The 13595-nt window shown below is 38.4% G+C and overlaps 1 protein-coding gene across 2 annotated transcripts; it reads left to right on the top strand.

Moving 5' to 3' along the window:
• On the top strand, positions 1–13054 carry mtmr7b (myotubularin related protein 7b). 2 transcript variants are annotated; one of them, XM_022662292.2, is made up of 14 exons: positions 1–176; positions 1575–1694; positions 2455–2617; positions 2739–2896; positions 3694–3822; positions 4475–4609; positions 5419–5551; positions 5836–5945; positions 6928–7053; positions 7605–7654; positions 8000–8200; positions 8411–8545; positions 8894–9020; positions 9750–13054. In XM_022662292.2, exons 1-14 carry the CDS (start codon positions 153–155, stop codon positions 10095–10097), a joined length of 1959 nt encoding a protein of 652 aa, XP_022518013.2. In that variant the 5' UTR covers positions 1–152; the 3' UTR covers positions 10098–13054. The 2 variants fall into 2 exon arrangements, with proteins under 2 accessions (XP_022518013.2, XP_022518014.2); XM_022662293.2 differs by having other exon boundaries at positions 8894–9048; positions 9750–9923.
• Positions 13055–13595: the final 541 nt, after the last annotated feature.

The raw sequence follows: 13595 nt of genomic DNA, 5'->3' as shown, positions 1-13595 counted from the left end.
AGCCCCAGCGCTCCGAGGCTCGGAGCGGCTCGAGGAGGCGGACAAGCCGAGGACCATGGCGCGAGCCTAGCGCGAGCCAACCGGGCATCATCGTGCACGCGCTTAGTGGGGCAAGGGGGGCGCAGTGCACCCCCCCTCACCGGACAAAGAGGATGGAGCACATCAGAACACCTAAGGTAAATAAATAACGCGCGCGCGCACACACTGAAACTGCTCGTTTTGGGCTCGTGCCGTTCATCCGCCATATGCTAGGTTAGCTATTATTCAAAGAGACGATGCTCGTCCAAGTGAGGTCTTATCACTGCGCTGAAGATGCGCGTGATCCTCACTGATACACGAATACAAGATACGTATGTGTGTGTGTGTGTGTGTATATGTCATTGACAGAGGATGCTCACGTTCCCTTATTATTATTACTACCACCCTCTAATAAAGGTGCTGCTGGGTTGAAGTGTGTGTGTGTGTGTGTTTTACTAGGGTTCTGGTTTGGCTTCTGTCTTTGAAGGCCTTCTAGGCCAGCTGATGGAGAAGGGTGGGGGTGGGGTTTGGTAGGGGGCACTGATGACATATGGGATATCTCAATCTCAGGACTGTCTGTCCTCTCTCTCAGTGTTTTCACTTTATCAGTTATTATTTATACATGAAATATGTAAATGTTCATGTTGGGTATCATTATTACATAATCATATGTTTAATATTGTGTATGGATGTATTGATATGTTGATTCTTATTGCTTGCTTTTAAAATGTAAGATCATAATCTATATCTGCGTTCTGTCTCTAGTAAACATATAATAGGAAATGAGAACAGTGTAAATTTTTCTTTTGCTAAAAACAGAAAAAATAGTACTCTGATGTGATAATTAGGGGTTGGTGATATGGCATGATATTTCAGGGTATAATATCGTTTACAATATTCAAAAATGCCCCAGACCAGTTTTGCAGGACATTTTGAAGGTTGATGTACCTATATTATATACACCTAAAAATTACAAAGCAAATTATAGGGGACATTCACACAGGCTGGGTGTTGTTTAGATATTTAATTATGTCTTCAAGTTAAACATTAACAGTATTTATATATTACTTTGAACTTGAAAATGTTTGGATAGAGAAATTCTTAATCTCTTCTATTGTGTGAAAGTTTTTTGTAATTAGTGTTTTTTGTACTTAAAGACAAAAGAAATAAAATAAAAACGAGACTGAGTCCTTTTATTCACATGTTATCTGTTTATTTATTATTAATTAATATTTCATTATTAATATTTTCCTTAATATTGGGGTCGTTACTGAAGTGTCTAAAGGGAGGTTTTAGACAGACTTTAAGCTGGATTTTTTTTGTTACTGGACCTGGTAACCCTGGTTTTGGTTTAGTCAGGGGTTATAAGGCAAATAATATATATAAAGGCTATAGACTGGAGAAATGGGGACGCTTGGAGATGAGAGAAGCTGAAAGGGTTCTCTGGGAACTGCATTAAGTTTTCTGAGCAAAAACAACTCAACGGCTCTGATACTGACTGGGGAAGAATACTAATCATATATTAGTAGTACTAACACATGCTTTTGTTCTTGCAGGTGGAAAACGTACGTCTGATCGACCGACTAACTCCCCGAAAGTCTGTTGTTGGAACGCTGTATCTTTCTTCCACACACACCATCTTTGTGGAGAACTCAGATGCCCGCAAGGAAACATGGGTAGGAAGTGAAAGCTGCATGTTAGTCCCGCATCTCTGTCACAATGACCAACATTACACAGCTGTCATTGTGAAGAACACGCGATTCACTTTCATTTTTATACTCTTCCTTATATAGTACAACATTAATGGCACGACTTATATAGACTGCTTTTGTTCAGTTCTAACACTGATTGGAAACTGCAGAGTCAGGCTCTGTACTCTAAAACTCTAAATGTAGGTATTGTGATGATACACTAAGTTACAGAGCTACAGTCTCTCATTAATTAGAGTGAATATAATATATTTACTGTTATTAACACTCTAAATGTAGGTATTGTGATGATATACACTGTGATGGAGCTACAGTCTCGTTACCTGGATAAATAAAATGCTTTAAAATAAATTAAGAAACACACATTTAAGGCATACTCTACCTATAATTTCAGTTTGTTTTAGTTTTAGTTTTATAAACTGTCAATTCAGTTCCAGTTAGTTACCATTTTGTTCTTTTAATGACCGTTTGTATTAGTTTCAGTTAACAAAATGTGTTTCCACTTTCAGTTTTCGTTATTTCCTTCGTTTTCGTTAATGATAACATCCATGGCAGGGATTGAGCATCTTGTTAAGTATTGTAATGGTATACTCTGAGGTACAGCGCTCGAGTCTCTCATTAGTGTAAATTTATATTAATTACACTGTAAAAGTAGGTATTTTGATATACACTGTGATATATATTTGTGGGCGGAGTCTGTTGAGTTCATTGCGGGCTTTAACTTTAGGTCCTGCACAGCCTGGTGGGCAGTATCGAGCGCCCCCCCACCACCCCGTCAGGCAGTACGCTCATCATTCGCTGCAAGAACGTGCAGGTGTACCAGCTGCTGCTCCCGCAGGAGAAGGACTGCATGGACATTCAGGCTTCACTGACACGCCTCTCTCGACCAGGTGAGCAGCGTCACAGGGACTTACAGTAAACCTGATCTGTGGTCAGTCCTTGTGGGTCGTGGATGCAGACTTTCAGTTTAATTTCCTCGTTTCTCTCTCTTGCCTCGTTTTTCTCTTTCAGAGCGTTATGGAGAGCTCTTCTGCTTCTCCTACCAGCCCAACATGGACAAGGAGGAGCGTGAGAAGGCCTGGAGGTTTCTGGACTTGCGTGCAGAATTTAACCGCATGGGCATCCCCAGCAACCTCTGGCACATCACCCCCGCCAACCACGAGTACAGGGTACAGTAATTTTTGCTTTATAGTCACATCTGTTTGAATGGAAGTGGAGAGGTCCAGCTAAAACGTGGGAGAATGTGGGCAGCATCATGTTATGGGGACTAAATAAAGCATGGTGGTGGCAGCATCACGTTATGGCAACTGAGCAAAATGTTGCTAGATTTATTCGTTTTTATTGTTTGATTAATGATTAGTTTTAGGTTAGTTTTCATTAGTTTTAGTATTAGTATTATTTTTTTTTATTTAAAAAGGTATTGTGTAATAAAAACGCAACAAAATAAACCATAAAAAACTGTAAGAGTCCACAAGATGGCAGCCTTAAGCCCAAAATGCATTTAATACTGCTGCTTAAAATAGTCTAGACTAGACTAGAACACACATTAACATGAAAATAAAAACCTATCCTTAAGACACACATCACACCATCACACCGAAACACATTTTCACCAAAATTACCAACTAAAAAACTAAATAAAATAAATGAACAAACACGAAAGCGAGGCATATTCTACCTGTAATTTCAGTTTGTTTTAGTTTTAGTTTTATAAACTCTCAATTCAGTTCCAGTTAGTTACCATTTTAATCTTTTCACTTTTTTTCACGTTATTTTGTTCGTTTTTGTTAACAACACCCCCCCCTGGCAGGAACTGAACATCTTGTTAAATTTAAAGGACACAGGGAGTTAACTGTGTAAAGGTGTTTTTCTTGTGAAATCGATTTTAAAAAGTTTTGTTTTGCCATCAGACTCAGATTTTATTATTTATTTATTTATTTATTTATTTATTTATTGTGTATTTCAGGTGTGTGACACGTACCCGTCTGAGCTGTATGTGCCGAAGTCAGCAACCCCTGCTATTATCGTGGGAAGTGCAAAGTTCAGAAGTCGCGGGAGACTCCCTGTTCTCTCCTACTTCCACAGAGACACTAGCGTATGTAGTGTTGCTTTATTCTACTATTATTCTAGTGCACTACACAGGCCATGCATCAATACTTATTTTTCCCATTCGACATGTTCTGTCTTCTTATGTGCATTTTGATTGGACATCCATGTTTCTTCATTATGACAATTTTTTACGTAATGGAATAGACAATAAAAAATCACTAGTAACACCCAAACAACCACATGACATTAGCAAGCACCTGAAGTACCATAGCATCCCCAAGAAACACTGTGTAGCAGTTCCATGGCACCCATTTTGCAAGACCTTAGCAGCTCCCTTGATTGTCATACCAACCACCTGGTATACCATAACAACTTCCTAAGAAAAAAACTTAGTCAAACTGTGACACCCATTTGGGAAAACTTCAAAAACATAAAAAAATGCCATTATAACTGTATTAAACACCATAGCAACCATTCATCAGTACCCTTGCATCCATCTGGTAATTACTCGCATGTGGAAATAAATGTCATAATATGTCCCTGCCATATTTTATATGGTGTAATATTTTGCACAATATAATCTGATAACTCCTTGTTCCGGCATATTTTTTTTTCTACTTTGTTCGTGATTTCTCATTTCCATCTGTCTCTCTTCTGGTGTCTCTCTCTCTCTTTTTCTCTTTCTCTCATCCCCCCAGGCCGCAGTGTGCCGCAGCAGTCAGCCGCTCTCCGGTTTCAGTGCTCGTTCTCCAGAGGATGAGCAGATGCTGCAGGCCATCATGAAGTCCAACCCGGCCAGCGAGTACATGTACGTGGTGGACACTCGGCCAAAGGTGAGATTAGAATTGTGCAAACATCAGGTTTCAAGGGTGAACATCAAGCTCTCACACAAATCTCACAGTCTGCTCACAACTCTTCAAGAACATGATTGTCAGAAGAATAAATAAAAAGAGCTACATTTAGGGCACCATATATTTTGGAAAGTGGGGTGGGGGTGCGACACTTATGTTATATTATTGTCCACCCTAATTGCTCTGAGCTATTTGCTATCTTTCGTTCCACCTTAAACCATGCAGCAGCCTCAGTAACTACCTATCCACTAAGACTTACTATTAGTGTTGTTATTGTTCGAAAGCTTGTTCTAAAGAAAAGATCCATAATTCACTGCAACTGCATTAAACTAAGATAATGCTTATAACACTTATAGAATTTTTAAACAAAGAAAATATTACATTTTTGAATTTATTAATTAATTTATTTGCTTGTTTTTTTTGTATCAATTGCTTTGCTCAGCCTGTGATAGCGATCTTGGGGGTTATATTATTGATAGACTAATCTGCATATCAAAGTTCACAGACACATCTACCTCACCTATAACACAGTTGAACCTGAGAGGGGGCGCTGCAGAGGCAGAAATAACTGCACTAAAAGTGATTTTTAAAGGTTAAGAAATGTTTAAAAAAAAAGGACTGATATGTTTCATTACTTCAGAGGAACACATTTCAGCTATTAATTAAAAAATCAGGTTTAGTAGCTCTTTAATGTATTTCAGTTTAAACTTTTTGGTTTAAAGCTGGTCTTAAGCTAAAGTTCATTGCCGTTCCTCATAAATGCCCTAATATTGTTTTGCTGTTGATCGCAGCTGAACGCCGTGGCGAACCGCGCAGCAGGGAAAGGTTATGAGAACGAGGATCACTACACCAATATCAGACTGCACTTCATCGGCATCGAGAACATTCACGTGATGAGGAACAGTCAGCAGAAGCTCATAGACGGTGTGTGATTACATCAGCTACATCTGCTTCACAATCAATCAATACAGCGCTCACGTCAATCTGTTCTCTTCATATTGATCCAACACAGAACACATGCTATTGCTGAGCTGAAGTTATTGGTTAATGATTATTATAGTGTGTGTGTGTGTGTGTGTGTGCACATGTGTACTGTGTACCTAAAGTCTTAAAATTATGTGTGATGTTAATCATTTTTAATAATGCATTAATAATGCCTCACAGTGTTTACAACAGTTTTATATGATTTTCATGTGTATGTTCTGCAGTGGGGGATCTGCGGTCTCCCTCTATGGGGGATTTCCTGTGGGGGCTGGAGAACTCTGGCTGGCTCAAACACATTAAAGCAGTGCTGGATGCTGGTGTGTTCATCGCCAAGGTACGCAACCAAAAGCCTGTGTTTTTGTGTAATAAGTGGCCGATATAGCCATTAAATAACAATATTCTACAATATTCTACAATACAAAAGTGCACACATAAACAAAAATAGGCGAAATGGCCATAAATAATATTACAGTATTTTTTGGATATACAGCTCTGTAAAACAACAAGAGACCACTTAAAAACGATGAGTTTCTTTGATTTTACCAAATTAAAAACCTCTGGAATATAATCAAGAGGAAGATGGATGATCACAAACCATCAAACCACCAAACTGAACTGCTTGAATTTTTGCACCAGGAGTAAAGCAGCATAAAGTTATCCAAAAGCAGTGTGTAAGACTGGTGGAGGAGAACATGATGCCAAGATGCATGATTAAAAACTGTGATTAAAAACCACCAGGGTTATTCCACCAAATATTGATTTATACATCTTTTGTTATTTCAGCCATTTCTTATTTTCTTTAAATAAATGCTCTAAATGACAATATTTTTAATTTGAAATTTTGGAGGAATGTTGTCTGTAATTTATAGAATAAAACAACAATGTTCATTTTACTCAAACATAAACCTATAAATAGCAAAATCAGAGAAACTGATTCAGAAATTGAAATGGTCTGTATTTTGATTGATATTTTTGTGATAGAGATATGACAAAACCTTTTTAAAGTTTTTAATTTTTTTGTAAATGGGGGCTAAAAAAATAAAAAAGAGTAAAATAAAAAAAACACATAACTTGTCAAATGATCATCAGTGACAGTCCAGAAGGTGGTGCTATTGACCACAGAATCCAGCAGAGAAACACGTTCATGTACCGGTATTTTAAGATGCTTAGTCATTGTCTTATGTTTCTTTCACCCTCATCAATTAATAAAATGCATCAAAACAAACCTGAGAAATTATAATACAGTAAAAAAAACACTATTCAAAATTTTACTATCACAGAATATTGCTGTAATAAATCTGTCTGTGTGTGGGCAGGCTGTGGCGGAGGAGGGAGTGAGTGTCCTGGTGCACTGTTCGGATGGCTGGGATCGTACAGCTCAGGCCTGCTCTGTGGCCAGCGTGCTCTTAGAGCCGTACTACAGAACCATCAAAGGACTCATGGTAATACACAATCCATACAACATGTACATTACAAGTTATTAAAATAATCATCAGTGCAATAAAGGGTAAAAGCAATGAGTACTGAATCTGATACTGTGACAGCTACTGTAAAAAAAAAAATATATATATATATATATATTTTGTAATACTGTATTGATTTTTAAAAACCAAATATCGCTATTTTTATTGATAGTGTATATGTAAGGACTGATGGCAGAAAGTGGTTCAGTTTGTGTTGTGTTTAATTTTAGTCTAAACTATATAATTACAATTACAACACTAGTTGTGGCATTTTTATATTTTATATATATTTTATATTAAAAAATACAAACAATTCACAAAAATATTTTCTATCGCAATAAATATTGATATTGAATTATTGTCTAGCATTTATACATTATATTTTATACTGACCGCTGTTTTCTTAAATTTAATATTAGCAGTCACAGTATGTTCACTTACTTGCAGCTTTACATAGACTTTACTACATATAAACAGTAATGTAGTATAAAATAAAATGTTTACTGAACTTTCCACACTTTGTTTCACAGGTGCTGATAGAGAAAGACTGGGTATCATTTGGACACAAGTTCTCACATAGGTCTGCTCTCTGTCTCTCTACTAATATCTCTGTTCTCTGTTTAACCAGCTTTAGGTAGAGTATAATAAGGCTTTGGCTTTATTAGCATTAAAACTGCCGTGATGTACCCGGTATGAATTGCCTTTAGTGCTAATAACAAACTATATGCTTCTAAAGCAATGGGGGTACAGGCTCTTTTAATAGCAATTCACTGGGGAGAGTTCTCAGAAGGTAAATAAATGATTTTAGTTGGAGTCTGCAGTGTGGAACTATTTTAGAGTGTAGTTAAATACAATTTAAAATTCTTAAAAAAATCTTTGAAATTGTGCTTTTGCAACTCACAATTCCCATCCTCTGCTCCTCCAGGTATGCTCACTTGGATGGAGACCCCAAGGAGGTGTCGCCTGTGATGGACCAGTTCCTGGAGTGTGTTTGGCAGCTGATGGAGCAGTTCCCCTGCGCCTTCGAGTTCAATGAGCGCTTCCTCTTACAGCTACACACACACATCCACTCCTGCCAGTACGGCAACTTCATCTGCAACAGCCAGAAAGAGAGGCGGGACCTGAGGTGAGGTGCAAATGGAGCGAGATATAGCTCATAGCATCGTGTGTTGTTAACCCAGTGTTGGTTTTGATGGATATTTAACTTCAACTTTGATCTGATCTGATATTAAAGAGTCTAACATCCTGATTATCTTAAGAATGAGGTTTAATGCCTGCTAAAATCAGGTTGGCAGTTTTTTCATGTGAATTCTCTTCTCTCTGCCTGTTTGCGTAGGATATGTGAACGAACTCACTCCGTATGGCCTCACCTGTGGGAGAACAGAGTAGAGTACCTCAACCCCCTTTACCGATCCGACCACGGCCAGAGCAAAGGAGTCCTGAGACCCATCACCACTCCATACTGCTTCAAGTGAGTCATAACTACACCACTGCTCACTCTGACAGAGTTAGATTTGCCTGTCTTATCAGCATATGAGCTGTTTTCTTGGCCTTTCAGATCTCGTCTTGACTTCCACAGTTCCGCTGAACTGCTGCTAATACTTAAAATCACTTCACACAGTAGAAACTAAAAGCTCACTGTGTTAAGCTGTGTTGTGATGTTTATTTCATATTTGCTACAAGTGTACAAGTACAAGGATTTTTTTAATTAAAAAGTAAATGTGTTTATATTATTAAATATTCCCAACATTTACACAAGCGTATGTATATACAGTATAAGCATGAACTGGAAAGAAAAAAATAATCTCTCTACCTCCAGGTTTTGGAAGGCCATGTACAGTCCAGCAGAAAGGGGCGTGGCCTTGCGCCAGTCACCATCTGACTGCTTGACCGCCGTGAGGGAGGAGTCACAGCAGCTGGAGGAGGAGCTTAGCTCTCACCAGGAGGTACCGCGGGAGACGGACGCTGAACAAGGCATTCATGCTCACACAAATCACACCTAGCCTAACTAGATACAGCTACACACACACACACACACACACACAAATTTAGATGACAATAAGTCACCCTCTTTTTTTTATTATTTAAAACACTTTCCCTTGACTTTTATAATTTTTTTTTTGTACACTGACAAGCCGACATGTCATGGGATAGGAACTATGAATGTATGGTATCCCATGACTTTTGTCATGTCCCATGGAAGCTAAAGACAGCTGCACTGACATGAGGGATATAAATTGTGTGTTTAGAAATGGAATTCACCCTCCATCTGACTATTATTAGGCCTTGCTCAAATTCTATTCACAAGATAACACCTTAAAGCGTATACAGGTGTGGGCGTTCCCAAGCCATCTCCTCACGTAAAACTTTATTAATAATTTACAATTTTCTCCTGTCCCATGATTTTTTGTCAAGTCAGTGTATATTCTTGGCTGACTGAATACATTTGGGGTAAGTCTTAAAATGATCATAGTTTTTACGATCAGGAGATCGCTGGTTCGAATCCCGTTTATGCAGCTTGCCATCAGCTGCCGGAGCCCTAAGAGAGCACAATTGGTCTTGCTCTTTCTGGGTGGGTAGATGGCGCTCAGCACAAGGCATCTGTGAGCTGATCTATCAGAACCGAAATTTATCTTAGTTTTAAAGAAGTATTGTACACCTTTCCTCCACTGCAGAGACTTGTTCAGCTGGTGGGGAGGAAGACGAGCACGGCGACGAGGAAGAGGAACGGAGTGACTGAGCGCCCGTACCGAACCATCCCGAAGGAAAGTGAGCTCACAAGCCCTCAGGATTACTTCGCCTGTGTTAGCCCCGCCCCCCGAGGGGAGAGCCACGCCCCATCCTTCACACTCCCCCTGAAGTCTCCGGGGACGGCGGCGACGCCCAAGAGCAGCGACCCCGATGATCTCTCGGCCTGCAGCGATATCGAGTCGGGTGTGGCCGACCTCAGCAGCCACGCCTCCAGCGCCTGCGACGACACAAAGGACCCCGATTCCGACGAGGCAGTTTACGCTAACGCCTGACAACAAACCAGAACTGGCACATAAAAGGGATCATGGACCGTTAGTGTCTGTGGATACACTAGGAACCACTGTTGTTGTTTTTTTTTATTTAAATCATTTTAAAGACTTTAAAATGTTTTAATGTGTGATACTACTGTAAACATTTATGAGCACAAACAAACACTTACCGCAGAGCAAAGCCGAAAAAAAGGGAAGATTAGCCAATAGGAACATTCCTTCCCATACCTCTTCTCCTATTGGACGGGCTTGAATTTCAGCTTAAAGGGACATTCCTACCTAAAACTAGAATTTAACATAGTTAGTCATAGTTAAAATAAAAATAAATAAAAACTTTCCTTAAGAAAGTATCCTCAAGTGCAGTGATGAAACTGGCACTCATTAGTTCCACCCCAGGTAAAGAAGAGCAAGAGTTACCTCTGTTGCACAGGATAAGGTCATCAGAGTTACTAGCCTCAGAAATCCGCAAGTTAACAGTCCATTTACATTTTGGTTTGTTTAATACTTTTTAAGTTACTACATGATTCTTTATGGGTTTCTTCACAGTCTGGATGACTTTAGTATTCGTTTACAATGTAGGAACAAAAAAATTAGAAACATTGAATGAGAGGGTGTGTCTAAAACTTTGGACACTTTCATAGCCACTAATTAAGCATTGTTGCTTTTTTATTTATTTCTTGTGACAATTTTTCAGGTTTTGGGGGGTTTTCTTTAATTTATTTAAGAGAGCACTGTACTTAAAACAAGGGGTAAGGGTATAAATGAGAAATGGGATTGGGCCTTAGCTGTTTGTCTTTCTCCCTGTGTCTGAAACACAAGAAATGCTGACTAGATGTCTTGTAGATCACTTTGAAGGCAGAACAGTGAGTGATTCAGTTTCTATATCTGAATCGAAATATAAAACATAGATACTGACACCGCCACGGTATGGACAGCTCACTGTTAGAATTTTTGACCAATAAATCAGAAGGCTAGATTACTAAACTTGAATTCAGACATGAGCAGGAGTGATTGGCTGCCTTCCTGCCTCATGAATCCTGTCTGAGTAGACAGCATTTCTTATGTTTCAGACACAGCCATTGCGTAAGCCATAGTGTTAGCTTGACAGAATTCACCATTTTGTGTCCTTCCTTCTTTCTGTGTCATCTCACTACAATACCCAGCATGCATCATCAAAACAATGTCATACTTATACAAGTTCAACATAAGACAAACGTTAAAATCCCCTCACTCATGACAAGGCTAATGAATACAGGATATTTCCTGTAGCTTCCTAGCAGTAATGTTGTCTATCTGGTTCCCATCTTCATTAATCAGCCAGCTGAAAAAAGTCTCGGCACTTTTAGAAGCTAAAAATGTTTGTTAGACGTTTTAGGCACTTTAGCTGTTTTACAAAACATAACGTTCATTCTTTCTGGAGTCCTGGAGTACCACCTTTTTCTGCACAACTTCCAGCTCTAACACGACCTACAACTCTGGAAAGATAAGAAGTTTGTTTTCTTAATATCGTCTTTCCCAAAGATCAATAAGTTTGCGTTTACATGCCCTTCATAATCTGATTACTGCAGATTAACACCAGAGTTTGTCCTTAATCCAACTATTTGTCCGTCATTTTCACATATTCCCAGTTAGACTAATACTAACCTCACAGAAACGTTCAAAGTTACATTATCAAAACTTAAGGAAGTGACGTCGCAGCAACGTTAACAGAGTGTTAAAAAACATTAAAATAAAAGCGATCAAGGACATCTAGAAAACTTGAGATAGAACATTTTTAAAATGTTAACAGTAACCTTAAGAAAACATTCTACTAACCAAAAAATGTTAGCTGAGTACCAGTATTCATTTAACTGGCCACCATAATTAAGTTCCTGTAAGACTACTATAAGTGTTGCTGTGCAATACTTTCAGATGGGTGGTTTATTTATTACTCTAAAGGTTTTATTTTATGTTTTAAACCTGAAGTTTATGTTTAATTTAGTAAGACACACTCCCAGGGTTGCAGTGCAAAGACTGATCTGACTATATTCTGAGGGTACAGCTCCCAATATTACCTTAGATACAGCTCTGGAAAAAATTAAGACACCAGTTTCTGAATCAGTTTCTCTGATTTTGCTATTTATAGGTGTAAAATTAATGAAAATGAAAAAAGGTGCAGAGCTTTCAGACTCAAATAATGCAAAGAAAACAAGTTCATATTTAAAAAGTTTTAAGAGTTCAGAAATTAATATTTGGTGGAATAACCCTGGTGGTTTCTAATCACAGTTTTTATGCACCGTGGCATCATGTTCTCCTCCACCAGTCTTACACACTGCTTTTGGATAACTTTACGCTGCTTTACTCCAGGTGCAAAAATTCAAGCAGTTCAGTTTGGTTTGATGGCTTGTGATCATCCACTTTTGATTTTATTCTAGAGGTTTTCGATTTGATAAAATCAAAGAGAATCATAATTTTTAAGTGGTCTCCTTCTTTTTTCCCCAGAGCTATATCTAGGAAAATTCAACAACTGAAGAAAAAAACAGGTCAAATAATTTATACAGAACAATACTTTTGAGGAGGTGATCAAATTGCAAATGCAGGAATGATGAAAAATAGGCAAAAATAATGATAACCTGTGATAAACAGTGCTTAGTACTTGGCCAAATGTTCAATTTTGTTTGTTTTCAGCCACAAATGTTTATTTTAGTCCATCCCAACTACATAATGTGCTCTAAATTCAAAACTGTGGAATTACGTGCTACAATTCTTTATTAGAATAGTAGGGCATGGAGTAAATGTAAGTGGCTAGCTTTAATAAATCAGTGGAATCTGAAATGTGGAGTTTTTCCTCAGGATTTATGTTTTAGCATTGCTAGAATTTCATTTCCCTGTTATGTACCGTGTTATATCCTGTCATATTTCCAAAACGCACCGGATTTGTTAATAAAGGGAGGCTACACTGCAGTAGCGAGGTGAATAAATGTGTTGTTTCCTAGTTCTTTTTGCGAAAATGGCATAGATCTAATGTGGGTTTTATCTTGTAAATTTGCACTGCATACTGTACTCTCAACAGTTTCTCATTAGATGAACATATTAGGCTAAATTAAGCAGTTTGTGATGGAGAACTGTTATAATTTTAGCCACGCTGGAGGGTTTTCGAGCATAAACGTCATGTTTAAGATCATACCACAGCTCCGAGTGGTCCAGCGGACTAAGGCGCTGCCACTATAATGAGGAGATCGCCAGTTCGAATCCTGTTCATGTAGCTTGCCATCGGCTACCAGAGCCCAGAGAAAATAAAAAAAACAATTCTAAGGGGACAATTCTTCCTCACAGCACTGTTTTAACCAGATCCTTTATTTGAGTGCCGTTAGGTGGGCTAAACGCCTAAAACATAAAAAAGGGTTGAGAAACGGTCATATAAATATGGATTTTGACTGCTCTTGGAACATTAAGAGGACCTCAAAAAGCAACATAAAATACAAATATATAATCACAGAGACTGTGATTCAGCCAATCAGT

The sequence above is a fragment of the Astyanax mexicanus genome, chromosome 25 (genome assembly GCF_023375975.1).
Source record: "Astyanax mexicanus isolate ESR-SI-001 chromosome 25, AstMex3_surface, whole genome shotgun sequence".
Classification (NCBI taxonomy): Eukaryota; Metazoa; Chordata; class Actinopteri; order Characiformes; family Acestrorhamphidae; genus Astyanax; species Astyanax mexicanus.
Note: the sequence above shows the minus strand (reverse complement) of the source record. Positions and strands in the feature narration are given on the sequence as shown.

Bases quoted from the DNA above. Each gene is read 5' to 3' on its own strand.
- mtmr7b (XM_022662292.2), top strand. From the start codon at position 153: ATGGAGCACATCAGAACACCTAAG. The intron at 3,823-4,474 runs GTATGTAGTGTT...TCATCCCCCCAG, and splicing joins ACTTCCACAGAGACACTAGC to GCCGCAGTGTGCCGCAGCAG. The intron at 8,201-8,410 runs GTGAGGTGCAAA...CTGTTTGCGTAG, and splicing joins AAAGAGAGGCGGGACCTGAG to GATATGTGAACGAACTCACT.